At 53.6% G+C, this 25418-nt stretch overlaps 3 protein-coding genes across 4 annotated transcripts; all 3 read right to left on the bottom strand.

The window, feature by feature from the left end:
- Window positions 1–2871: 2871 nt before the first annotated feature.
- P4HA3 (prolyl 4-hydroxylase subunit alpha 3) lies at window positions 2872–17022 on the bottom strand. Its single transcript, XM_085588298.1, is given in 15 exon segments — window positions 2872–4169; window positions 4361–4476; window positions 4666–4727; window positions 4989–5051; window positions 12951–13110; window positions 13286–13350; window positions 13862–14038; window positions 14118–14176; window positions 14179–14515; window positions 14613–14761; window positions 15055–15267; window positions 15476–15618; window positions 16075–16335; window positions 16474–16616; window positions 16936–17022. Coding segments are annotated over 15 exon segments (2106 nt in total). The 3' UTR covers window positions 2872–4098.
- A 130-nt stretch (window positions 17023–17152) lies between these two features.
- On the bottom strand, window positions 17153–20906 carry NEU3 (neuraminidase 3). 2 transcript variants are annotated; one of them, XM_021544009.3, is made up of 4 exons: window positions 20017–20906; window positions 19145–19200; window positions 18813–19055; window positions 17153–18708 (listed from the first exon to the last, which is right to left on the bottom strand). In XM_021544009.3, exons 1-4 carry the CDS (start codon window positions 20195–20197, stop codon window positions 17761–17763), a joined length of 1428 nt encoding a protein of 475 aa, XP_021399684.2. In that variant the 5' UTR covers window positions 20198–20906; the 3' UTR covers window positions 17153–17760. The 2 variants fall into 2 exon arrangements, with proteins under 2 accessions (XP_021399684.2, XP_085425259.1); XM_085569133.1 differs by having other exon boundaries at window positions 19854–20022.
- A 147-nt stretch (window positions 20907–21053) lies between these two features.
- Window positions 21054–24629, bottom strand: SPCS2 (signal peptidase complex subunit 2). Its single transcript, XM_085569938.1, has 5 exons — window positions 24570–24629; window positions 23158–23241; window positions 22711–22871; window positions 21612–21746; window positions 21054–21311 (listed from the first exon to the last, which is right to left on the bottom strand). Exons 1-5 carry the CDS (start codon window positions 24606–24608, stop codon window positions 21125–21127), a joined length of 606 nt encoding a protein of 201 aa, XP_085426064.1. The 5' UTR covers window positions 24609–24629; the 3' UTR covers window positions 21054–21124.
- Between the last annotated feature and the right edge of the window lie 789 nt (window positions 24630–25418).

The following is a 25418-nucleotide window of genomic DNA, read 5'->3' as shown; positions in this document are numbered from 1 at the left end:
CATTTGGTGAAGGATACACAGGCTGTGATAAAAGTAACTGCAGAGAGAAAGTCTTCTCTTTGGCTCATGAGAAACAGGGACACACAGAAATTCCACCCCAAAACTCCCATCTTTGCATTTTTCCTGTAGCCTTTTGATTACTTAGAAACCTCTCTTGGTTTTGTTTCACTTGTTGGATTGAGGATCAGTGGCAATTTTCCCAGTGGAGGATCCCAAGGTTTGGCAGGAGCAGGAGATGCACTTCGGGATGCTGGTCTGTTGCAGGCTTCATTTTAATTGAATAAATTAAATAAATAAATGTCTAAGACCTAGGATGAGTTTTGCCAGATTATGTGTACTGGACAAAGCCATCAGGGACTTACAGATGACTGGAGCATTGGGATTGCTGGAAAAAGATTATTTCCTGTATTGCCAGAGCAGGTACTCTTGCTTTGAATAAATCAACCCTTGAGTACGGAATTAAACTCAGGCCTGGGGCTGTCCAGCCAGAATTTTTCCCTCAGATTCTGATAGGGGGTCTGCAGAGGTGATGCAGCAATACGTAGTTATTTTTCCCTTTTTGCCAGGGGAAGGCTGAGGAAGCCCATTCCAGCCCTGCTTTCCACGTTTTTGTGATTTGCAAGCAAAAAGCAGAGCTGGGCAACACAGACCTTGAAGAATTCCCCGCCCCCTCCCCCCCACCAGGAGGGTCTATTGGGTATTAGGAAGAAGTTTTTTTACAATTTAGGCCCTGGCACAGGATGCCCAGATCCCTGTGGCTTCCCCTGGATCCCTGGAAGTGTCCAAGGCCAGGCTGGACACTGGGGCTTGGAGCACCCTGGGATAGTGAAAGGTGTCCCTGCCATGGCAGGGGTGGCACTGGATGGGCTTTAAGGTTGGTCCCTACCCAAATAATTCTGATTCTGTGACTTCAGCACTGCATTCTTCTTCTTCTCCGCCACTGCCTTTTCTTTTGGGAGCAAAGGCCTGGGAAATGGGCTGTGTGGAGGTACCTGACAACCAGCTGTTCACTGGTTTGAACTGGTAATCAACACTTTTGGAAATCTAGACCTGGATCTTTAGGCAAGGTCAAAAACTTGAGTTTATGGCTTTTCACTTCCAAGAGCCCTTGTCCCTAGTGCATTCTTCCACCCGTTCTAGAGCCTGGCGCTCTGCTCACAGGCTGGAAGTGTCCTTTGTGTTGCCCAAACCTGCATCCCTGGGTTGTGCCGTCCGTCTGTCCGTCTGTCTGAGGCTGCTGCCCCTCAGCACTGTGTCCATGTGGCATCCAACATGGTGGGAATGGGACTGGGTGTTTGCTCCAAGTTTTGCTGCCGAGTGCTTGGCCAGTTGTGGCTGAGCCTTCCCAGTGTGGCAGGGTGACCTCCTGCCACGTGCTGCTGTTTCCAGAAGGAAAATGTGAATGGGTGTGGGCGTCAGTTCTGTGGAGACGCCATGCCATGTCCTGTGTCAGCCTCATCCTGATCTTGTCTTGTTCTGTGTCCATTGCCCTCGCCTACAAATAAAGCATTTGTGAAAAGCCTGCAGTAGGAATTCCTGCTTTCCCTTTAGCTGTGATACTTGGGCTCCTTGGAGCTGCTTGTGGAGGAAGGGGGTTGATCCAGCTGTTCCTGCACCAGAGCCAACCATTGGGTTTTTCTGGCAACTCATGGAAGCCTCTTGTCATCCAAAATGCTCCCCCATCCCTTCCCTGCACCACAGTGTGGAGAGGAGGGGGGAATTTAGCCACAGCTTTCACTTTCCTCCCTCCTTTCTGTGACCAGTGACTCCCATATATGCAGAAACATCTGGAAGTATAAACTGGAGAACTGGGGCTGGTGAGTAATCTGTGCTCTGTTCAGCCTTCTCCGAGTCCTGCGGTGCTTGTTCCTGACTGAAAAGCAGGAACTGGGAGAAACTAGAAGTCTTTCAGGCTGTTTTACATTCCAGCAGGTTTAACAGCCCCAAAGGGCTGCTGGTGCCTCTTCCCAGTGCTCCAGCTCCTGCTGGCCTGCCCAAATGCTCCCTGCAGCTCACCCACTATCCCTGTGAGCCTATGGAAGGGTTAATCCATGGCTGGATGGAGTGATAAACACATATCTGACCCCAAAGCAAGGAGAACCTCGGGAGAGGTCTGCTTTCTATTTCCATCCCCCTCCCAGATTTCTGTCCTTTCTCTTCCAGCTGGGAAAGATGCAAGGCCAGGAGGTGTTATGGTGACCTCTCTGGAAAGCTGGCTTTCCATCCTGAAGGATTTGAATCTCATTCCAAATGTCACCTACATGAGTGTCTCGGTCTAGAGACAAATTTAGGAGAAAAACGCTCTGAAATAAATACTGCTTCTAAAGAAAGGGTTCCAACAATCCCTTTCTGCCAACAGGAGGTTAACAGTAGTGGATGAAAGTGAAAAAACACCAATCGTTTTTTCCCAGAGTGCCCACACGGCGAGGAAAAAGCAAATTAATAAATGCTAAATAATGAATTGTCGTCTGACCTTAACACCACTGTGCTTCCCCTGCCCTCACCACCCCAACTGAATAAAACAAAACAAAACCAAAACCAAAACAAAACAAAAACAAGAACAAACAAAAAACTAAAACAAAACAAAATTCCAGGGAAAGGGAAAAAAGCCCACAACTGCTGCAACGTGGTGAGGAGGGAGAAAAATGGCTGCTGCTGCTGCCTCAGGGAAGGGCAAACACAAAGAGTGCACGCAGCAGCTCGGGGAAAATGGGAGGGAACCTGCTGGATTTACGGCGGGGTCCCCTCCTCGCTGCAGATGAAGCCGCTGGGTTTGGATGGCTCAGCTGTGCTGAGGTCTGAGGCCGGGCACGGCCGGGCCTGCCCCTCCCGTCCCGGCTGGTGCTCCTCCCGCCGGCTCTGTGATCTTGGACCAAAACCGAACCGAACAGCTCGGGGGTAAAAAAAAAACAAAAAAAAAAACCAAAAAAAAAAAACAACAAAAAAAAAACAACGGCCGAAGGATTGCCCCCACAGTCTCCTAGGCCACGGAAAAAAAAGCCAACCCGCCTGCCTAGGCTAACAAAGCCTGTTATAAATTGTGACACGACAATTTGAAGTGTCTTAATTCAATAAAGCAATTTTATTTAAAATAGCAAGCGAGTAAGGCAGGCAAAGCACAGCGCTGGGCGGCCGGGGAGTCTCCTGCTCCATCAACGGCGCGCAAAAATGTTCTGTCCCAACCTTCCTTTTATCCCCCCCCTTCTCCTTGCAGGCGTGACTCTCCAGATATAGTCTGAGTCTGGTTGTTGTGATAGCTTCTAAGTCTCTTCTTTTGAGATACAGCAAGCAGACCAGATACACACACCCAGGACTCTAATCTCAACCTCCTTATCACCTTGTAAGCAAATAAGCATTTCAAAGACACACCAGTACATTCTTATGCAAACCAAGGTAATCGAGCATATCACAGTGAACAAATGATCTTCCACTTATCTCAAAGCCCAGGCCAGCGAAGCAGGCTGAGGGAGCCCGGGCCGCACGGCCCCGCGGACCGCCGGACAGGGAGGCTTTGGGAAAGGCCGCAGAGAGCCCCAAGGCTCCCTGCTGAAGCCACAGACACAGCAGGTACGGCTGGGTACGGAGCACGGACCAGGGAACAGGAAACCCGCCGGGACAATGGGGCTGGCCGGAGCTGGGCAGTTGCTGTGCCGCAGCCAATCCCTCCCTGCTCTCGGGCAGTCGCCCACGGAGGTGCTGGGCGCGGGCTCCTGCCCGGGCCCCGTGCGCTGCCCACCCCGGCTGCCTGCCCCTTGCTCTTCGACTTCCGGTTGCGTTGGGACTGCGGTCGGGGTGCAGGAAGGAAGCTTGTCTGCAGGCAGGCGTGGGGCCAGGATGGCTGGAAGGAGCTGCCTTCTCCCCGAGACTGGATTTTGGCATTCCAAAACAGATGGGGAGCCCCAGGGATAGGGCTTGGCACCTCAGGACAGACTCCGGTTTTGTTCTTTCGATTTTATTTCCGTCCAGTTTGGCCGTGGTTGAGCAAGTGCCTCTCCCGATCAACCCCTGCTCCGCTGCTATCCCCTTCCCTCCTTTCTCTCTGCTGTGCCAGGGTGGCTTTGCCACCTGCACGTGTCACATCTGTAATCCCACGGCGGCTCAGTCATGTGGGTCAGCACTGCACGGCCGCCGGAACTCCTGCCCATGTTCATGGATCCACTTATTCACCGCTGGAACAGACGACGACACGGACCCCTGTCTGTTCCTTTCCCTCTGCACCTTTCTCTAATCCTGTGCTGCTATCGGGGAACTTTTCCCCCTGTTATCCAGTGTATTTGTGCATTCTCAGCCCCTCTTGCCTCCCTGTCAGCGGAGCTCAGCCTCATGTCACCCCAGGATGACACCTGGTAGCATCTCTCACCCCACTTGTCCTCGTCCAGGACGGGTCAGCCGGCGTGGAGGGTGTCCCCGTCAACATTCCCATTCCTCCGCAGGTTCCACCAGAAAAGAGCCACGTTCTGTGGAGCAGAGATGGGTCTAGTACCCTAAAACAAAGCTGGGATACCCAAGACTAAATTTTAGCACCTCAAAACAGAGTAGGGAGCCCAGGGCTGCGGTTTGGCATCAGGAGAGGCTTGAGCACAACTCCCTGTGAGAACTGAGATACAGAGAGCAGCACCCTCCCTTCCCTGCTCCCAGCGATTCCTCATGACCCCTCACCTTGACTGCTTGACGCTGAAGTTGGCATAGATGAAAGCAGTGGAGCCTCCAGTCTCCACTGCACTCAGCTGGAAAAGGAGCAAAAATAGGAGCCATGGATCCCCCCTTCCTTGGGATGCTCCTTTGCACAGGGAAACCGAGGCACAAAACCTCTCTTGGGCCCCAACTCTGTTCCCCTTGCTTTGGCACAGCACAAGCTTCTGAATACTCCACAGACATTGGCACTTCCCAGGCACTCCAGTGTTTTAGGGCTGCCCTCACCCACCCCATATCCTGTGAGGGCCAAGCCAGTGCCATCCCTCCAGGTTTGGAAACAAGGGGGGACTCACATAGATCATGATTGTGGCAATCCTGTTGCCTGACTTCATTATGTACAGGGGACACTTCGTAGACTGCTCCAAAAGCGGAGGTGGGCATGGTCAGTCCTGTGGAGACAGTCAGTCCTGCACTAACACAGTTCAGCCCAGAGGCCCCTCACACCACAGCAGCTCCAAGATGTCCCACACTGTTCCCCCCACAGAAAATCCCTCCTTCTCCCTTCTTTTTTTGTCTCTCCTTCATTCCCTTCCCACGAATATCCCAGACACCCAGCCAAGGATCATCATCCTCAGACCATCCATCCCACCCCTGCCAGGGGCCATCCCAGGCTGCATCACTAGGAACATATCAGGGAATAACCTAGGGATCACCATGGGGACACCCCCAGGGACGCTTTGGAGTCTTCCCTTGGGCACCATCCCAGCAGCATCATGAGGAGCATCCCAGGGCCCATCTCCAGGAATATCTGAGGGACTACCCAAGAGTTCTCCTTCAGGAACATCTGAGGAATCACCCTTGTCCTGGGTTGTAAAATAAGCTTGTATTCTATTTGCCATCTGTTGGAGGTTGGGCAGGTTTGTTATCTCTCCCAAGAACAATGGTTTGCTCCGAAGAGGTAATGGTTTGTTAATGGGCCATTGACTGTTCAATGCAGGGCTGGTAACGTAACACCATCCCATTGTGAGATGCTCCACTGTCCTGGGTTGTAAGATAAGCTTGTATTCCATTTGCCATCTGTCGAAGGCGAACCGGTTGGACAGGTTTTTGTTATCTCTCTCAGAGACAATGGTTTGTCCTGTAGAGGCAATGGTTTGTTTATACACCATTGACTGATTCAATGAAGGGCTGAAAAAATGTAACACCGTGAGGGGTCCCACCCAGAGGGGGGAAGCAGCTCTCGCTCTTCTTCGCGGGACTCTGAGAGAAGCAGCTCTCGCTCTCTCTGCGCGGGATTCCCAGGGGAAAGCAGCTCTCTCTCTCGCTCTCTCTTCGGCGGCACTCACAGCGAAGCAGCCGGCGCGCAGAGGCGACGGCAGCGGAGCTCAGAGGCAACCCCGGCGCAGAGGAAGACCGGCCCCCACTGCCACCAGATCTTCAGAAGAAAATTATACCCTTCTAAAGATCACCACTTCAGCTGCAACTCATCAACTATTGCAAGGGAAAGCAATTGTCCCAGCAAAACTGATACTGGCATTCCTCAGGTTCTAGACTTTTTCTTTCACTGGTTTTGTTTGTACCGATTGCATTTGCCTTTTTTAAATTGTTGTCCAGTTTTCTCCTAGTAAAGAATTGTTACTCCCACTCCCATATCTTTGCCTGAAAACCTTTTAATTTAAAGATCCTAGTAATTCAGAGGGAGGGGGGTTTGCCGTTCTCCATTGTACAGGAGGCTTTGCCCTCTTTCACAGACTCCTGTCTTGTCTAACCAAGACATCCACCCAGAGGGGGAAGCCAAGCACTCTTTTATTGGATAAAAGGGGTACCTTTTAGGGGACAGAGCAGCTCTCTCTTTGTGGGATTTCCCAGAGAAGCAGCTCCTTCAGCGGGATTCCCAGAGAAGCGGCTGGAGCGTGGTGAGGCGGCAGCGGCGGAGCTCAGAGGCAACCCCGGTGCAGAGGAAGACCGGCCCCACTGCCACCAGATCTTCAGAGAAAACTATACCCTTCTAAAGATCACCACTTCAGCTGCAATTCATCAGCCACTGCAAGAGGAGCAGCTATCATTTCAACCGGACTGCTACCAACACCCCGAATCCTCAGGTTGTGGACTTTATCACTAGTTTTTGTTTGTACTGATTGCATTTGCCTTTTTAAATTGTTATCTATTTTTCTCCTAGTAAAGAATTGTTACTCCCATTCCCATATCTTTGCCTGAGAGCCTTTTAATTTAAAAATCCTAATAATTCGGAGGGAGGGGGTTTACCTTCTCCATTGCACAGGAGGCTTTTGCCCTCCTTCACAGACCCCTGTCTTGTCAAACCAAGACAGATTTTGGCGCATCAATGTGAGGTTCGAGGGCATTGAGAGGGAAAAAAGGATTAACAGTTCTTAAGTAATTTGGTTATTTGTTGTGTGTAGAAACATCTTAAGCATCACCATGTGGTCTAGTTTACATTGGTTTGGGTGGCATGTGATTGTAGCTATACTTTTCCCATTTGCAGACCCTTATCTAAAAATGGGTCCTATAACTAAGGCTACTGTGTCTGTTATCAAGTTTGGCTTCTGGGTTAATTGGGTAAGGAATTCATGGATCTTTAATTTCCTCTGGAAGGCAGACACATGGATTCATAACTATCACACACTAACTGTATGTTTTTGGGGTTACTTTAATAACGGTACCTACTGCGAAGAAATAGCACCTGGGGAAACTTTCTCACAACCTTTTAACCATCTTTTTGAGTCTGCTCCACCAGTTCTCAAAGGGTTAAGATCCTCTCTAAGTGCTAATGATATCATACAATGGGTGGTGTTGCTGATAGGCCTGTTATATTTAGCACTCAGAGATAAGGGAAGATTAACCTGGATAACTACCCTCACACCTACACCAGAGGCTAGGTATGCTCCTGCAGAACCTGACACTGTCCCAGAGACTCGAGATGCTGCTGCTCCAGAGCCTAACCCTGCCCCACACCCCACCTCAGAAATGAACCACCCAGATTGGGTGAGGGTTCTGGTTAAGGAGATACGAGAGATGCTGAAGGAGTGCATTTCCCCAGCTGGTGAGAAACCGGCCCTTTGCCTTGAGGAGGGACAGTCTAATAGTACAGCTGTGGAACCCACAAATGTTACAACTGTCCAGGTTCCAGCTGAACCACAAAGGCAGTCACAGCCAGCAGCAGTGACCCCGGTAGAAACAAGGAAGTCTAAGGTGAAAGCAGAGCACCCTGCAGATAGGGACAGGAATGGAGGAACCTCACAACCCACAGGGGAGCCAGAGATTGCTATCATCACCGAGTCCCTGACGTACGAAAGTCTTCGTAATCTGCATAAAGACGTTGTGAGACGAGGGCGTGAGGCTTATACTACTTAGTTACTCCGGGTTTGGGATCTTATGGGTACAGGCATGCAGCTAGACGGTGGTGAGGCAAGGAACTTGGGACCCTTGACCCAGGACTCGGGTATAAATCAGACTTTTGTAAGGGAACCAGGGTCCCTTTCTCTCTGGGAGCGGCTCTTAATGAGTGTTAGGGAGAGGTTTGTCCACAGAGAGAGAATGCAGGAGCACCATCATAGAATGCGCTGGAAGACCCTCGAGGAAGGGATCCAACAGCTGAGGGAAGTGGCAGTATTGGAGGTACTCTTTGGGAGGGATGGACGACACAATAATGACCCCGACAAGGTCAGGTGTACGGGACAAATGCTGTGGAGTCTGGCAAATCTTGGGCCATCTCAATACACCACCTTCATTGCAACAATCAATGCTGACGCTCACCGAGAGACAGTGGGTTCTGTTGCCAACAAACTTAGGAATTATGAGAGTATGATTAATGGCCCAATGCAGGCTCATATCTCAGCCGTGATTAAGGAGTTTAAAGAGGAGATGAGGGAGGAGATAAGGAAGGTTAATACAGCACCCGTGAGAGTCACAGGCCCCAGAAGCAGCGCCCAACAATCCCCAGCTAGAGAGAGAGGGTACACCCCAAGGGCTAATCTGTGGTTCTTCCTGCGTGACCATGGGGAAGACATGGGGAGGTGGGATGGGAAACCCACTTCTGTCCTGGCAGCATGGGTCCGTCAACTTAAGGAGGGAAACTCTAACTGGGGAAGTTCCACCAAAGTGAAGGTAGCCTCAACCTCCCGTGACCAAGCTTGTGGGTACGATCTGTCAGACCCCCTTGAAAGGACTTCTAGTATGTATGCCCAGGAAAGGAATAATAACCAGTGTTAGAGGGGCCCTGTCTCTAGCCAGGGAGAGGCACGGGAAAACCGGATCTTCTGGACAGTGTGGATCCGATGGCCTGGCACATCAGAGCCACAAAAATATGATGCTTTAGTTGATACTGGTGCACAGTGTACTCTGATACCATCGGGACATGTGGGGGCAGAGCCTGTTTCCATTGCTGGTGTGACAGGGGGATCACAACAATTGACTCTGGTGGAAGCCGAGGTGAGCCTGACTGGGAAGGAGTGGAAGAAACATCCTATAGTGACTGGCCCAGATGCTCTGTGTATCCTAGGCATAGACTTCCTCCGGAATGGCTATTACAAAGACCCAAAAGGACTCAGGTGGGCTTTTGGAATAGCCGCTGTAGAGGCAGAAGACATTAAGCAATTGAACGCCTTGCCTGGACTGTCAGAAAACCCCTCTGCAGTAGGACTCCTAAGGGTGGAAGAGCAACGCGTGCCAATTGCGACCTCGACAGTGCACCGCCGGCAGTATCGGACGGATCGAGATGCCGTGATCCCCATCCACAAAATGATTCGGGAGCTGGAGAGCCAAGGGGTGGTCAGCAAAACCCACTCACCCTTCAACAGCCCCATCTGGCCTGTGCGCAAATCTGACAAAGAATGGAGATTGACTGTGGACTATCGTGGCTTAAATGAAGTAACTCCACCGCTGAGCGCTGCTGTACCGGATATGCTGGAACTCCAGTACGAGCTGGAGTCCAAGGCAGCAAAGTGATATGCCACCATTAATATTGCTAATGCATTTTTCTCCATTCCTCTGGCAGCAGAATGCAGGCCTCAGTTCGCTTTCACCTGGAGGGGCGTGCAGTACACCTAGAACCGACTGCCCCAGGGGTGGAAACACAGCCCCACCATCTGCCATGGACTGGTCCAGACTGCACTAGAAAAGGGTGAGGCTCCAGAACACCTGCAATACATTGATGACATCATTGTGTGGGGGAGCACAGCGGCAGAAGTGTTTGAGAAAGGTGAGAGGATCATCCAGATACTACTAGAAGCTGGCTTCGCCATCAAGAAGAGCAAAGTCAAGGGACCTGCCCGAGAAATCCAGTTCCTGGGAGTGAAATGGCAAGACAGACGGCACCAGATTCCCACTGAGGTCATCAACAAGATCACAGCTATGTCCCCACCAACCAGCAAAAAGGAAACACAAGCTTTCCTGGGTGCCACAGGTTTCTGGAGAATGCACATTCCTGAGTATAGCCAGATTGTGAGCCCTCTTTATCTAGTTACCCGAAAGAAGAATGATTTCACAGGGGCCCTGAGCAGCAACAAGCCTTCACCCAGATCAAGCAGGAGATCGCTCATGCTGTAGCCCTTGGCCCAGTCAGGACGGGACCAGAGGTCAAGAATGTGCTCTATTCTGCAGCCGGGAACCATGGGTTGTCCTGGAGCCTTTGGCAGAAAGTGCCTGGGGAGACTTGAGGCCAACCACTGGGATTCTGGAGCCGAAGTTACAGAGGGTCTGAAGCCAACTACACTCCCACAGAGAAGGAAATCTTGGCTGCCTTTGAAGGAGTTCAAGCCGCCTCGGAGGTAATTGGCACAGAAACACAACTCCTCCTGGCACCCCGACTACCGGTGCTGGGGTAGATGTGTAAAGGAAAGGTTCCCTCTACCCACCATGCCACTGACGCCACATGGAGCAAATGGATTGCCCTCATCACTCAGCGTGCCTGTATTGGAAACCTGAATCGCCCTGGGATTTTGGAGATAATTACGAACTGGCCAGAAGGTGAAAACTTTGGTCTCATTGATGATGAGGAGCAGGTACAAGTGACAAGGTCTGAAGAAGCTCCACCATACAACCAACTACCAGCAGAAGAGACCTGCTACGCTCTTTTCACTGACGGTTCCTGTCACATTGTAGGGATGAACCGGAAGTAGAAAGCAGCCGTATGGAGCCCCACACGCCAAGTTGCACAAGCTACCGAAGGAGAAAGTAGATCAAGCCAACTCACTGAGCTCAAGGCCGTTCAGCTGGCTCTAGACATTGCTGAAAGGGAGAAGTGGCCAAAGTTCTACCTTTATACTGATTCATGGATAGTAGCCAATGCTCTGTGGGGCTGGCTGGGAAGGTGGAGGAAGGCCAACTGGCAACGTAGAAAAAAGCCAATCTAGGCTGCTGATATATGGAAAGACATTGCCTCTTGGGTGGAAAAGCTAACAGTGAAAGTCCATCATGTAGATGCCCATGTCCCCAAAAGTCGGGCTAATGAGGATCACCGAAACAACGAGCAGGTAGATCAGGCAGCAAAAATAGAGGTGTCAAAGATAGACTTAAATTGGCACCATAAGAGGGAGTTATTCCTGGCTCGATGGGCTCATGATGCCTCAGGTCATCAGGGCAGAGATGCCACCTACAAGTGGGCACGAGACCGAGGGGTGGATCTAACCATGGACAGTGTTTCCTGGGTTATCCATGACTGTGAGACGTGTGCTGCCATCAAACAGGCCAAGAGAGTGAAGCCCCTATGGTATGGTGGGCGGTGGTCCAAGTACAAGTATGGGGAGGCCTGGCAGATTGACTATATCACACTGCCCCAGACACGCCAAGGCAAGCGCTACGTGCTGACCATGGTAGAAGCCACCACTGGATGGCTGGAGGCTTTCCCTGTACCTCATGCCACTGTCCGGAACACCATCTTAGGCTTAGAAAAGCAAGTCCTGTAGAGACACGGCACACCTGAGAGAATTGAGTCTGACAACGGCACCCATTTCAAAAACAGCCTTATCAACACCTGGGCCAGAGAACATGGTATCGAATGGATATATCATATTCCCTATCATGCTCCAGCTGCCGGCAAAGTTGAACATTGCAATGGACTCCTTAAGACTACCCTAAAGGTACTTGGTGGGGGAACATTTAGAAACTGGGAAATTAACCTGGCAAAAGCAACCTGGATGGTCAACAACCGAGGGTCTGTCAATCGAGCTGGCCCTGCCCAGTCAGAACCCTTACACACAGTAGATGGAGATAAGGTCCCTGTAGTACATATGAAAGGTATTTTAGGGAAAACCGTTTGGATTAATCCCACCTCAGGCAAAGACCAACCCATTTGTGGGATTGTCTTTGCTCAAGGACCTGGTTACACTTGGTGGGTACTGCAGAAAGATGGGGAGACCCGCTGTGTACCACAGGGAAACTTAGTCTTAAGTGAAAACTGGGTGTAAGATTTCATGGTGTGCAGATGGAAATAGAATAAGGGGTGGATAATGTCCTGGTTTGTAAGATAAGCTTGTATTCTATTTGCCATCTGTTGGAGGTTGGGCAGGTTTGTTATCTCTCCCAAGAACAATGGTTTGCTCCAAAGAGGTAATGGTTTGTTAATGGGCCATTGACTGATTCAATGCAGGGCTGGTAACGTAACACCATCCCATTGTGAGATGCTCCACCCAGAGGGGGAAGCCAAGCACTCTTTTATTGGATAAAAGGGGTACCTTTTGGGGGACAGAGCAGCTCTCTCTTTGTGGGATTTCCCAGAGAAGCAGCTCCTTCAGCGGGATTCCCAGAGAAGCAGCCGGAGCGTGGTGAGGCGGCGGCGGCGGAGCTCAGAGGCAACCCCGGTGCAGAGGAAGACCGGCCCCACTGCCACCAGATCTTCAGAGAAAACTATACCCTTCTAAAGATCACCACTTCAGCTGCAATTCATCAGCCACTGCAAGAGGAGCAGCTATCATTTCAACCGGACTGCTACCAACACCCCGAATCCTCAGGTTGTGGACTTTATCACTAGTTTTTGTTTGTACTGATTGCATTTGCCTTTTTAAATTGTTATCTATTTTTCTCCTAGTAAAGAATTGTTACTCCCATTCTCATATCTTTGCCTGAGAGCCTTTTAATTTAAAAATCCTGGTAATTCGGAGGGAGGGGGTTTACCTTCTCCATTGCACAGGAGGCTTTTGCCCTCCTTCACAGACCCCTGTCTTGTCAAACCAAGACAACCCTAAAGGCCAACCTAAGGCCCTACCCCAGCAATATCCCAGGGACCACCCCTGAGTCCACCCCAGGAACCACCCTGGGTGTCACCCCATGATCCCCCCACCCCCTGGCAGCTCCCTGACCGTGGCATGATCGAAGTGTGGCTCATAGTGGCCTCCCAAGCCATAGTTGACCACCTGCAGGTACTCAGCATAGGCTGGCCACAGGTCCAGGCCAGTGACAGCAGTGATGCACTGATCCAACACACACACAACAGGGTCGACCGTGTCCTTCAGCCAGGTGCTGTGGGACCACCACTCGTCACCTACCTGAATTCATCTGTGGCTGGGCTTCACCCTCGGGGCACTGCTGCAGGGGCTAGGCCTCCCCAGCATGGCTTCACTGCCACCTCACAGGTGACCATGGAGCCACAGGCCAGGTGCCACTGGCTGGAGGACGAGGGAGGGGTGGTTACTACTTCTTGCTTATCCGGTACTCAGCTTTCTGCTGCTTCTCCCCAGAGGCAACCACGGATCTCTGCAGCTGAAGGATACATGGGGGGTGCATGTTGCCACACATGGGGACCCTCACACTGAGCAGGGGCCATGGTCAGGGTGGCAGTTGGTGGGTTTGAACCAGCTGGTTTACTAAACGGTCCCACCCCAAGGTGTCTCTCTGGGGTGAGGGAAGCAGTGACGGCAGGTGGAGTCACTGAGTCAAGCCTGGTTGGGAAGTGGTTTAGGTGCATCTGTGGACCTGGTTTCTTCTGAAAAGTCTTTCGAGGGGTTCACATGGAATGGGGGTCATTATCCTCAGGGTCTCATTTAATCCTAGAGTGCTTTGGGTTGGAAGGGGCCTTCCAAGATCATCCAGTTCCACCCCCTGCCATAGGCAGGGACACCTTCCACTAGACAAGGTTGCTCCAAGCCCCATCCCATCTGAACTCCAGCTTTGGTCCTAATATCCCTCCTATCTCTGCATTCACCCTGGATCATGATCACCTGGGACACCCTGCTGCAGGAAAGGGACATCCCTGGGGACAGGGATGGCTCACCTAGGGCCCTGCCAAGCCTTTGATGGTCTCAGCCCCAGCATCGGTAATGAAATCATGGTACAGAGCCACATGGGGCTGGATCCGGACCATCTCCTTCTTGGCAGGCTGGAGGAGGAGGAAGGGGCTGCTGTTGGTCTCGCAGGAGCAGCTGAGGTGCAGGAGCTGCTCTGGGGCTGGCTGAGGAGGAAGAGGAGGAAGGAGGGAGTGAAGCGGGGACAGCGGTAGTGGGGGACCATGGCACCCCTGCCAGTCTCACCTGCGCACTGGGGCGCTGGTACAGCTCCTTGCAGGCATCACGGGTCTGCAGGTGGGTGTGTTGGGGCACTGCAGGGGCCTGGCACTTGCCCCCGTCCCCATCTCCAGCAGCTTCTTGTACTTGGCCATGTTCCTCGACACCCTTTGGTTACTGAGATCTGCTGGGGAGGTGGTGTCACCCAGAATACTGCATCCCCATCTACCCCCTTCCCTGGCATCGGTCCCTGGACAATTATCCCAGATGGGGGCAAGAAATGGGGTGAGGGAGGTTGTTGCCATGCAGAGATGATGGGGACATCCCAAGATCTTTTCTGTCTTCCTGCTGCATCCAGGGTTGTCCCACATACCATAGTGGAGAAACTCCCTGGAGAGGCTCAAAGCGTGAGAGATGTTTCCAGCCTGGATAGGGGAGTGGAGACCCCATAAGCATCCATCCTCCCACCCATGGTTTGGCTCTACTGGACACTGGGGATGGGGAGGTGACTCGTGGCTGTACCATTAAGTAGAAGGCCAGATGGTCCAGAGCATCCTCCAGGCTGCTCCGGTCCTCCAGGTTCCAGCTGCCATAGGAGAGGTGGAAAAGGCTGACAGCCTCCTCCAGCCATGCAATGGAGTGGTAATAGTCACCTGTGTCATAGGCCACCTGCGGGGCAACACGTCACCTGCACCTGCCAGCTGGGCCATCCCATCCCAGCCCATCCCACTGCAATTCCCACCCATACCATTGCATCTATCGCTTTCCTATTGCCATCTCCATTCCCGTTCTCTCCCACATCACCCCCATCCTGTCCCATCCCTTCCTTTCCAGTTCCTTCCCCACCTCAATCTCCATCCCCGTTTGCACCTGCACTTTCATCTCATGTAAAGAAACCCCCATGTCCATCCCTATGGAAGCAACGCCCCAGGCTGGAGAAGCTTTGTGGAGGCTTATGGGGTTCTCCCTCACCTTTCCCAGTCGTTGGCAGAGAGGGAGGCACGCCAGTCAGGGCTGTAGAGGGGTGGGTGCCCGGCTCTCTGGAAGATGCCATTGGCCAAGCCCTTGACTCTCGGTGCGTAGATGTCCTGCAGCCACATCAGCACCCTGGCTGCCCCGTCCAGGTCCTCAGCTCCAGGCAGCTCCTGCTTCACCTCCCTGAGGCCAGCATGGAGTGCTGCAGGGTGGGAAAGAGGTGAAATTAATGAAATTATGAGGTGCAATTGCCCTTATCAGCTCATTTCCCTGGGGATCCCACATCCTGCTCCTCCATCCATTCCATTCCTCCAACAATTTTCTTGCTTCTCCATCAGTTCCCCAGCCCCTCCATCTATTTCCTGGCCTGGGTGACAGAGGGGACACAAAGCTAAGCATCTTTCCTGTACCCTGGGTGTTCCTGGTGGCCTTGTCATTGTAGATGTTGTTGGGCCAGTCAGAGTGGAGGCGCTTGATGAGGCTGAAGGCCAGCAAGGGGTTGTCCACTGAGGCCTCAGGGTCCTGGTGCAGTGCCTGGACCTTCTCATAGAACCTACAGGGCACCCACAGGAGGACACTTTGATGCTCCTCAGTGTTGACACTGCCCGGGTGAGGGCTGAGTGCCCCCATTGTTGGGCAGCTTTGCCTCAGCCAGAGCTGAGGGATTGTCCGGCCCAGCCCTGGTGGGACTGTGGGGATGGCCCATGCCTTGGGGATGCTGCCACCCAGATCCCTGTGGGTGGGGGGCCATGTCCCCCTCCTGGGACATAGCTGGGGGAAGGGGGGGCCTGAGCCATGTCCAGTCTCAGCTTGCCGTCCTTCCACACCCTCTTATTTAGGGCCACCCCCAAAAATTGGGTGCTGCGGGGAAGGTGGGGATGGGTTAACCCCTCCTTGTAGCCAGGAAACCAGACACACCTGGAGCTGGGTGCGGGATGGGTGGCTGGAGGGGAGAGAATGCTGCGGGTGCCCCACCCGTGGCCTTGGCGCGGTTGGGGGGTCCCGGTACCTGCGGACGAGGCGCAGGCGGGAGCTCTTGGCCCTCAGGTAGGAGCGGAGCCGGTGGAGCAGGCGGCGCTCGGCGCCCAGCGCTCCCCGCACGCTCAGCATCGCAGGGAACGTCTCGGAAGGGGCGGGGGGCGGCAGCAGCGCCAGCAGCGCCCCCAGCACCCCCAATGCTCCCAGTATCCCCAGTACCTCTAGCGCCAGCACCCCCAGTATCCTCAGTGGCCCCGGTGCTCCAAAGTATCCGAAACACCTCCAGTACACCCTGTACCTCCGGTCCCAGCATCAGCCCCAGCACCCCCAGTATCCTCAGTGGCCCCGGTGCTCCAAAGTATCCGAAACACCTCCAGTACACCCTGTACCTCCGGTCCCAGCACCCAACTACCTCCAGTACACCCTGTACCTCCGCCCCCCGAGCACCCAGTAGCCCCAGCAGTGCCCCAGCACTCCCGGTGTCAGCCGTGCCCCGAGGCGCAGCGCCCCCAACCGGCTGCCAGGGCCGCCGCCGCCGCCGCCGCGAGAAAAGGGGCGGCGGACAGGCCCCACCTTTGGGGGCAAAAGGGTAGGGCGTGCGCCGGATCCGCCACGCCGGCTGGGGAGGGCGGTGTGGTGCTGGTCGCCGTCCTACTCGTCTCTGCCCCCATTCCAATCTGCCCCTCTGTCCCTATCCTACTTGTCCCCCTCTTATCTGTCCCTGTCCGGCCCCAGCCTCATCCTGTCAGTCCCCGCCCCTTTCCCTGTTCTGTCCTGTTCCCATCCTGCTCTGTCCTCAGCTTCATCCTGTCTGCCTGCTTCTGTCTGTCCCATTTTATCTTCCGTTGTTCTCTTGTCTGGCTCCATCCTGCCTGTCCCCATTCCATCTTGCCCCATCCTGCCCATCCGTGTCCACTTCCTGCCCGTGCCCATCCCGATACTGCCCATCCTGCCTTGTACTCATCCTGTCTGCCCCCATCTCGCCTCTCCACACACAAAACACAGCACCAGATTGGAGTGGGAGCTGCCACGCTTTGGGCCATCCTGCATCTTTCTGGAGCAGGGTCAGCTCCGTTGGGATTTTCCCTGTATTGACTGGATTTCACGTGTTTTGGGAGAATTTTATTTGACAACAGCATGGAGATGTGAGGTCACTGTCACTTTCGGGATGCTACAACCTGTTCCCTATGGAGCAGAATGAAACACCTCTCAACACTCCTCTCCCCCACCACTCAAACAAGATTTCAGAGCTTTTACCCAGGAGGCAGGGAGAAACTCAGTCTAAGCAGGCAAGTGAAGAAAACAGGATAAAAAATGGTAAAAACTGGGAATCCTTTGCCACGTGCAGGAACACAGGAATTGGAATATTTTTAACTAAACCAAGATTTCTGGGTACTTTTCCCTCAGGGAATCAGCTGCTCTTGCTGGCACCTTCTGCTTTTCAGCTGCTACCAGGTGAAAAATGCTGATTTTTGGAGAAGCAGCGGCATTTCCTATGCTGTGCTGGCATCCCTCTCGGCCAAGCCAGAGCAGATCCTCCACTGCCGCAGGTCACCAACAATATCTGATGAGTGACTAAAAAGGCAAAATTAAATAAAAGGCACACAACCTTGAGCCTCCAGTGCACTCGAAATATCCCAGTGAGCTCTCAGCACTGCTGCACTGGATCCGGCTGCCGATGCTCAGGAGTGACCGCACTGCTTAAAACGGGTCTATTTTAGGAAGCCTTGAAGTCCTGATCGCCAGAGGGATCCAGAGTGAAGAGGCAGAAAGTGATCTCCTCGCAGGCATTGCTGGCACCTCTCTCGAACAAGCACCCAAAAACGCCGCCAGGGCAGACGGCCAGGTCGGAGTAGCCGGCCGGCCCAGTGTGCAGTACCCAGGGCTGCTGCCAGCCCGCCCCGTCCAGCGGCGAGGGGTTGACATAGAGGCCCAAATTGCGCCGGCGCTGCCGGTCAGTGGGGTGGGAGTAGAGCAACCAGGTGGGTGCCCCGGCGGAGCGGGCAGGTGCAGCGAAGCTGACCACGCTGCCCTGGCAGCCCCCCGGCGGCTCGCCCAGTGCCACGCACGGCACCGGCTGCTGGAAGCTCAGCCCACAGTTGGTGCTGAGCGCCACGGCCCGGCAGCCCCGTGGCGCCCGGGCGCTGCAGTACAGCACAGGCTGCCACGGGCCGCCAACCTCGGCTACCTGGCACTCGCCCGTCCGCTTGCCGCCCAGCAGGGCGCCCTTGTGCCAGCGGTGCCCGCCATCATCGCTGTAGAAGACAAGGGAATGCTGGCAGGTGAAGCAGGGCAGCCGCAGGGCCCCGCACAGACAGCCGTGCACGTAGTAGGTATAGGCCGGCACCACCAGCCGCCCTGAGTCCAGCTGTAGCCCGTGGCCTGGCCCCACGGCGAAGGTGGCCCAGCGGGACAGGTCGGCGCCGATGGCCTCATCTGTCACGTCCTGCAGCGCGCTCCAGCCACGGCCGCTGTCGACGCTGGTGGCAAAGCAGAGGCGTGCGGCGCTGCATCCACTCCGGATCTGGCTCCGCTCCGTCTTCCCCTGCTCCACACAGATGCAGAAGAGGAAGACAGTGCCACTCCTGGCATCGTAGAGAGGACAGGGGTTCATGGTGCGGTGGCGGGGCAGTGCCAACGCTGACAGCTCCTCCATGGGACCCCACTGCCGGCAAGAAGGGAAATGGGGCTTAGCCACGGGGTTGCTGCACCTTGGAGCCACCCAGCATCGCGCCCATCTCTTGTTCCTACAGCCCAGGGGGATTTTACCTTGACTGAGGTGCCGTGCCGGCGGCCCCGCCGCAGCACCAGGTACTTGGCATCCTCGTCCCGGGCCGAGGAGCGCTTCTCGGCAAAGGCCAGGAAGGAATCATCCAGGGGGACGTAGAGCAGAGCCGGAATGCGGTAGGTGACCCCACCTGCCTGTCGGAACAGCGTCTCTGGAGGGAAAACGTGTGGGGATCCTGGTGGTGGTGGCAGTGGTGGAGGACTCTCCCCGCCATCCCCCTGCCGCTGGAAGGGTGGGAAAGTCAGATGTAAAGGATTAAATCCCAGCAAAAGAGGGGGTGACCTGTACAGGGTGGATAGGGATGAAGGCTCACCTTGAGGCAGGTGGTGGCCTGGGACATGGTGGCCGCCCTGAGGTTCCCCCTGGGAGCTGAGCAAGGGAGGGAGAGTGGGGTGAGAGCAGAGCCCCTCGGCGGTGTCATACCCGCCCTCCTGCCCGTCTGTGCTGCTCCCCTGTACTGCACAGGCTCCCCTGCTCCACCCAGGTGCCACCTCCCGCCTCTTCCCAAGGGCTGTGCACCTCCTGCACCGCACCAGGACCCCCAAGCTCCCAGTGCCTTAAGCTCCCCCGGTGGCACTAGCCCAGAGTCCCTGTGCCCGTGCACCCCTCCGTTCCCCGTGCACCCGCAGTCCCCCACGCACCCCTCCAACATGGATTCCAACCTGCGCCCCCCATGTCCCTCCGCTCGCCCAGAGCACAAACCCCCTACAGCCCAGCATTCACTGACTCCCGCAGTGACACCCACTCCGTGCATCTCCCTTCACATGTCCTGACACCCTGATCGCTCCCCATCCACCTGCAGTACCCAGATTCTCGCCGTGTACCCCCCGACACCCCCGCAGCCCGACTCCACTACACTCCGGTGACCCCCCAGCCCCAGTCCAGTCCCAGTCCCATCCCCCTGCACCCCCCTGCACCTCACAAGCACCGACCCTCCCATCTCCTCCGTGACGCGGCCCCCCCGCACTCCTCCATCCCCCGCACTCCCCCCTACATTGCCGCATCCCCCCATCCCTGCACACCCCACTCCTCTCGCCGCCGCCGCGCCGGGGCCGCCCCGCTCCGCCTCTTCCTGCAGCTCCCGGAGCCGGGGGAGGGCCGCATCAGGCGCTCGGCGGGCCAAGGAAGCGGGCGAGGATCCCGCTGTCGGGATACCGGAGCCTGGCGGGCCAGCAGGGACGGTACCTGTGCAGGTGTGAGCGGATGATGTGCCCCTCCTCCGGCGCTCCTGCGGAATGGTGGGATACCAGGAGGAGATTGACTGGTGGAGCCGCTGCCGAGAAGTCCCGACCCTCTCCCCAGCAGGCGGGAGGGGAGCCAAGAGGAATGCCAGGAGAATCCCCTGCCGGACGCCCCTGTGGGACATGTGTGGAGAGGGAGGGCCGGAAAAGCAGGAGGGTCCAACTGGGGGTTCCTTAAGGTGAGGCAGACAAGCCCAGCCAGCTCTACAAGATAAAAAGAGGAGTTATCCTCATCCTGTGGCACCTGGGGATGAGGTTTAGGTGACAAGACTGTTGTGGTGCCATGGGAATGTCAGGATTCTTCCAGCCTTGAGAATTTTGTGAACTGGGATTCCCTCCCCAGGTGTCAAACACCCCAGAGATACTCCAGGACATGTTTGATCTGTTCTTCCCTTTTATTGAAAAAAACAACCCAAAAAAATCTCTTTTAAAAAATGCCAGTTTGTAGAAGGGACACTTGGGAGATGCCAGAAGGGAACCACGGGACAGACAGACACAGCTTGGAAAATCTTTTACACTTTCTGAGAAGCTTCGTGGCTGAGGACACAGAAGTAGCATATTTGATTCTCCCCGCCAACACAGAAAAGGTTTTTATATAAAACAACCCTTCACCCCCACTTAGATAAATACAAAAATAAAGCAAACTTGGGTGCGAGAGGATGGCTGTTTCACAAAAGGGTTTTGTCCAGAATTCCTACAGACAACGGAAAGGTGGGAAAGGTGGGATTGGTAAAGCCCCCTGGACACAGAGCCATGGGATAAAGCACTGCCAGGTAAAGCAGAGGATGCTGGGGCAGCATTGGTGATGTGTTTCCCCTCCTGAGGGTCCTCAAAATCCAATTTTGGAGTCCACCTCAGAGCTTGGAAGGCAGGCACAGACACCAAGCTTAGCCACGAGCTTCAACAAATCTTGGGTCCAAGATGAAAATTCCTGCTTATCTAAAATGGAATAGGACTTCAGGACAAAAACAGAGGCCATGATTTGCTTTCTTTGCCATTTGACTTTATTGGTGTTAATTTAGCAGGCTGCCAGGAGGCGGTGGGCTCTGAAATCATTTTGTTTTCCTCTCCAGGGCCAGGCTGTCGTGCAGCTTGGACACCTCTGGCTCATAGGCCTCCATGACTAATGTGCCGTTGTTATCGAAGAACTTGGCGATGGATTTGGTGAACTCGGCTTCCCTCTGCTGTTTGGTTTTCCCGCTGATGAAGGTCAGCTTCAGGGTGTACTTGTCATCGAACCTGTGGGAGGCAGACACACTTCAGAGCGGGATCCCAAAAGTCCCTTCTGGCTGAGGGGAAAACCCTCCCGGGCTGGAGGTCCTGCCTGGGCACTCACAGTTAATACAACTAAAGGACTTTATACTCCGCTTTAAGAGAAGTGAAACAAGAACACTGGTGGCAGAAAACCACTTGGGGCTGCTCCCATTCCTGGACCAGGACATAATTTTTGATGGAGCAGGATGGGTTGGTGGGTTTCAAAAGAAAAGGCAGTATTTTTGGTGATCTCTAGGGAGCCCGGGCTGCCGGAGCAAGTGGTACCGTTTGAGGCTGGAGGAGAGCTGCCAGACGTCGTCGGGATCCATCCCGGATGGGTCCTTCCTGTGAGCCACCAGGAAAATGCTCTTCTCTTTGTATGAGGTATAAATGGTCAGGATTCCCATCATCACAAAATACGTGCAGAGGAAGTTAAGGAAATTGGGAAGGTGCAAGGAGAAGTGGAAATTAGGCAGAGAAGTCGCTCAGATCGCCTCAGACACTGTGGTTTAACATTTTGATTCCAAACAGGATGTTTGGCCGATGCTTCATCAGCATGAGAAATTAGGTAATAAATTTAAACTTCAATAATTCATTATTCACTCCCTGGAAGTGTCCAAGGCCAGGTTGGATGGGGCTTGGAGCAACCTGGTTTAGTGGAAGTGTCCCTGCCCATGGCAGGGGGTGGAACTGGATGAGCATTAAGGTCCCTTCCCACCCAAACCAGTCTGGGATTCTCTGACATTTGCTGGGAGATAGTGGGAAAACTTGAGACTGAACAAGGTACAGAATGAGTGGGCATTCCTCCTAAGCACAGACTGAGCAATTCCTCTTTCCCTTTTTAGAATTAAGTAATTTCAAGTGCTGCAAGACAAGTCACCCATTTGTTCTGAAAGCCACCCAGAACAGCCAGGAACAACGAAATTCCTTAGGATCACAGAATTGTTTATGTTGGAAAACATCTCTGAGACCATTGAGTCCAACCATTTCTGAGTCCACCATTCCTTCCACCAAGGCCACCACTACTCCTTTGCATTGCTGAGCCTCATGGAGTGACCTCAGCCCGTGGATCCAGCCTGTCCAGATCCCTCTGCAGAGGCAAGAATTTCCTCCTTCCCTCTCAGTATTTGACCTGTGGTATTAGGGAAAAGCAAACGTGTCTGTAACCAGACTATGGATAGAATAATAAAAAAGGATCTGCTTCAGACCACCCAAATTTAGGGGCCAGACAGGCAGAAATTTTCCCATCACATGAAAACTGTCTGACTGTCAGTTGATCTCCACATGACAGGAAGTCTAATTCCCACAGGTCTGAAGATGGGAATATCCAGAAGGGAAAATCAAACCCCTTTGGTATAACCACGACAAGGTCTGCAAAGGATATGAGACAACACAGAAGGCAAGAACTGGTTTGGATTCAGGAAAAGGATGCAGGTAATCCCAAATCAGAGCAATGACAGCGAAGAGACAAGAGACTGTGCAGATGATAAGGCGGCCGTCGATCAAGCGGAAGTTTTCCACGTATTTGTACTTCTCCAGGAGCACCTGTGGGAGAAACAGGCAGCCGAGCCTATGGCGAGCTTTTCAGGAATTTGGGAAGGGGTTGAAGGGAACGATCCCAGTGACACAGGCAAACTGAGCAGAAGGTTTGTGGGGAATTAATGTCTGCCTCAGGTACCCTGATAGTTGATCTCTGTCAGGCACAAACACATGGGAATCACAAGAGTTGCTACAGTCCTGCCATGGCTATGGGCACAACCAACCCTCAAAAAGCAGGAAAGAAAATCAGAGAGCTTCCCAGGAGGAACAACTCAGCAGAGAGAGAACCTACCTTTTTGGCAGAGTCGTCCAAGGAATTTTTCACAGCTGAACCATCCCATTTGTCAATTTTTACTGGCTTGTCATCAATCTTCCACTGCAATGGAAAGTGTGGGGTGAGGGCAATTTCATCCCAACATGGGCACCAGGACAGGGGGCACACCAGACAGCGGCTGCCTGTTTGGGAAAACCTGGCTGGACAGAGGGAATCTGCAGCCAAAAGCTGCCTGAGCAGCACCGTGCCCGTTCCTGGGTGGGTTTCAGCATATACACCTTCTCTCAGGTTTCATTTGGCTCCACAACCTGGCAGCAGGTTTCATTTGGCTCCTACATTTGCTGCTTCCGCTGCTTTCCCCAGGAAGTGACAGCTGGGCTGGATTCCTGCCTTTGGATGTAGTCCTGCTTTCCGTGCCACACTGCTACACATAGACTCCTGGCGCATGGAGGAAACTTTAGAGAATCCCCAACTATCTTGGTACGAGGGAAGATTTAGAAGGCATAAACAGAGAATTTCAGTTAAAACGATTCTCTGGAACAGAAGCAGAGGACTGTGTCACTCTTCACATTTATTCAAATCTCCTGCAGGAATGGGTTCCCTCCCCAGTAACAATGGAATGTACAAAAGCTCAGCTTTTCCAAGGGGGCCACCTTCCCCTGAGCTACACTGGTTTTTTTTTTGGTGACACATCAATCTGAGCCCTGAGTATCCTAAGTCATCCCTTGTTTCAAACGGATCAGTGCCTGGAGCTGGAATCTTAGCTGTCAGTAAAGCAACCCTCAATTTCACTCGTGTTATTTCCCTGCTCCGGAAGCTCCCAAGCTGGATTGATTAACAACTAGTCCAAAAATCTCCTTTCTCTCCTCTGGAAGGAGCAAAACCACTTTAAAATATGATGCAGAACTCTATCTGCTCCTCCTGCAGCCGCACAGGGAAAAGCCCAGCTATCCCCCAGGCCCGGCATGTGGGAATTCTAAGGCACACATTGAATGTCACTGCGTGTCCACGAGCTTCATGAGGCACAAAAGCAACGGCCAGAAGGATCTAAAAATCATGGAAAACTGGGACAGAGCTTGCACACCAGCGTACGGTACCAAATATTTTAGCTGTCTGCTTCTGAAGCATTTTCTTCCAGTGTTAATTAGCACACATTCTAATTGGAAGCCACAGCCTTTGCCGTAAGAGAACAGGGTCGAATTCTTTTCACTATTTATTTTTGCTTATACAAGCATCTACAGCAGTGGGAGGGGGATCACCAGGGCTGGAGGGAGGATGCTGAAGGGGGGATGCTCAGGGATGGGATGCTCAGGGCTGAGGGAAGGATACCCCAGAGTAGCAGGTGGAAGCCCGGACCGGCGGGGCGCTGCCCGGAGGCCTGGCCGGGGCAGGGGACGCTCGGGGCGGCTCAGGAACCCCTCGCACGGTACCTTGTCCAGGAGCCCGTTCCGGCCGCTCTTGGCCGCCATCTTCTCGCCGCCTCCACCCCCGCCCCGTCCGCGACACCTGGGCGCCCCTGATTGGTCGTGCGGGAGGAAGTGCGGACCCTCGCGCCGCGCGGCACGCTGGGAAGTGCAGTCCCTATCACGTGCAGAAGGTATTCGCATCATGGAATCACAGGATTTGGGTTGGGAGTGACCTTAAAACCCATCCAGTCCCACCCCCTGCCATGGCCGGGGGAACCTTCCAATAGATCAGATTGATCCAAGCCCCGTCCGACCCCAAAAGGGCTGTCCAGCCCTGGCACAGCTGCCCAGGGCAGAGGCAGAGTCCCCACACTTAGAGGAATTTAAAGCCGGGTGGATGTGGCACTTAGGGACATGGGTTAGTGGTGGCCTTGCAGCACTGTGGGACTCAATGACCTTGGAGGCCTTTTCCAGCCCTAACTATTCCATGGTTCTATGATACAGCAGCCCTGTTGCATGGCTGAGCCATATGAGGATGCTACTTATTCCTTATTAATTAGACCCTTCATGTACAGCTTGGCCCCAGCTGCCATGACAAGGAACCCTGTTTTCCATTGCAGGAGATGTGATGCTAAGCTAGGTGGCCACTGGGACTGATCCAATTTAGCTTTGGATCTGATCCAAATCAGATCTTTGGATCTGGAGCTTTGGACTGATCCAAATCCGGCTTTTATGCAGGATATCAGTTTTATGTCAAAAGAATCAACCACAGCCCCACTCTGGCGGTCTGGCAGATGCATTTCCCTACAGCGAGAGCAAATGAGGGGTTTCCACCTGTCTTTGCTCGAGCATGTTATTAATGAGCCTCTTTGT

The sequence above is a fragment of the Lonchura striata genome, chromosome 1 (assembly GCF_050655825.1).
Source record: "Lonchura striata isolate lonStrDom1 chromosome 1, ASM5065582v1, whole genome shotgun sequence".
NCBI classification, from domain to species: Eukaryota; Metazoa; Chordata; class Aves; order Passeriformes; family Estrildidae; genus Lonchura; species Lonchura striata.
Note: the sequence above shows the minus strand (reverse complement) of the source record. Positions and strands in the feature narration are given on the sequence as shown.

Bases quoted from the DNA above. Each gene is read 5' to 3' on its own strand.
- SPCS2 (XM_085569938.1), bottom strand. From the start codon at position 24,608: ATGGCGGCCAAGAGCGGCCGGAACGGGCTCCTGGACAAG. The intron at 22,872-23,157 runs GTAGGTTCTCTC...TTTCTCCCACAG, and splicing joins TGGACGACTCTGCCAAAAAG to GTGCTCCTGGAGAAGTACAA. The intron at 21,312-21,611 runs GTACCACTTGCT...TGCCTCCCACAG, and splicing joins CTCTCCTCCAGCCTCAAACG to GTTCGATGACAAGTACACCC.
- NEU3 (XM_021544009.3), bottom strand. From the start codon at position 20,197: ATGTCCCACAGGGGCGTCCGGCAGGGGATTCTCCTGGCATTCCTCTTG. The intron at 19,201-20,016 runs GTACCGTCCCTG...TCCCTTGCTCAG, and splicing joins ATCCGCTCACACCTGCACAG to CTCCCAGGGGGAACCTCAGG. The intron at 19,056-19,144 runs GTGAGCCTTCAT...CCACCCTTCCAG, and splicing joins AGGCCACCACCTGCCTCAAG to CGGCAGGGGGATGGCGGGGA.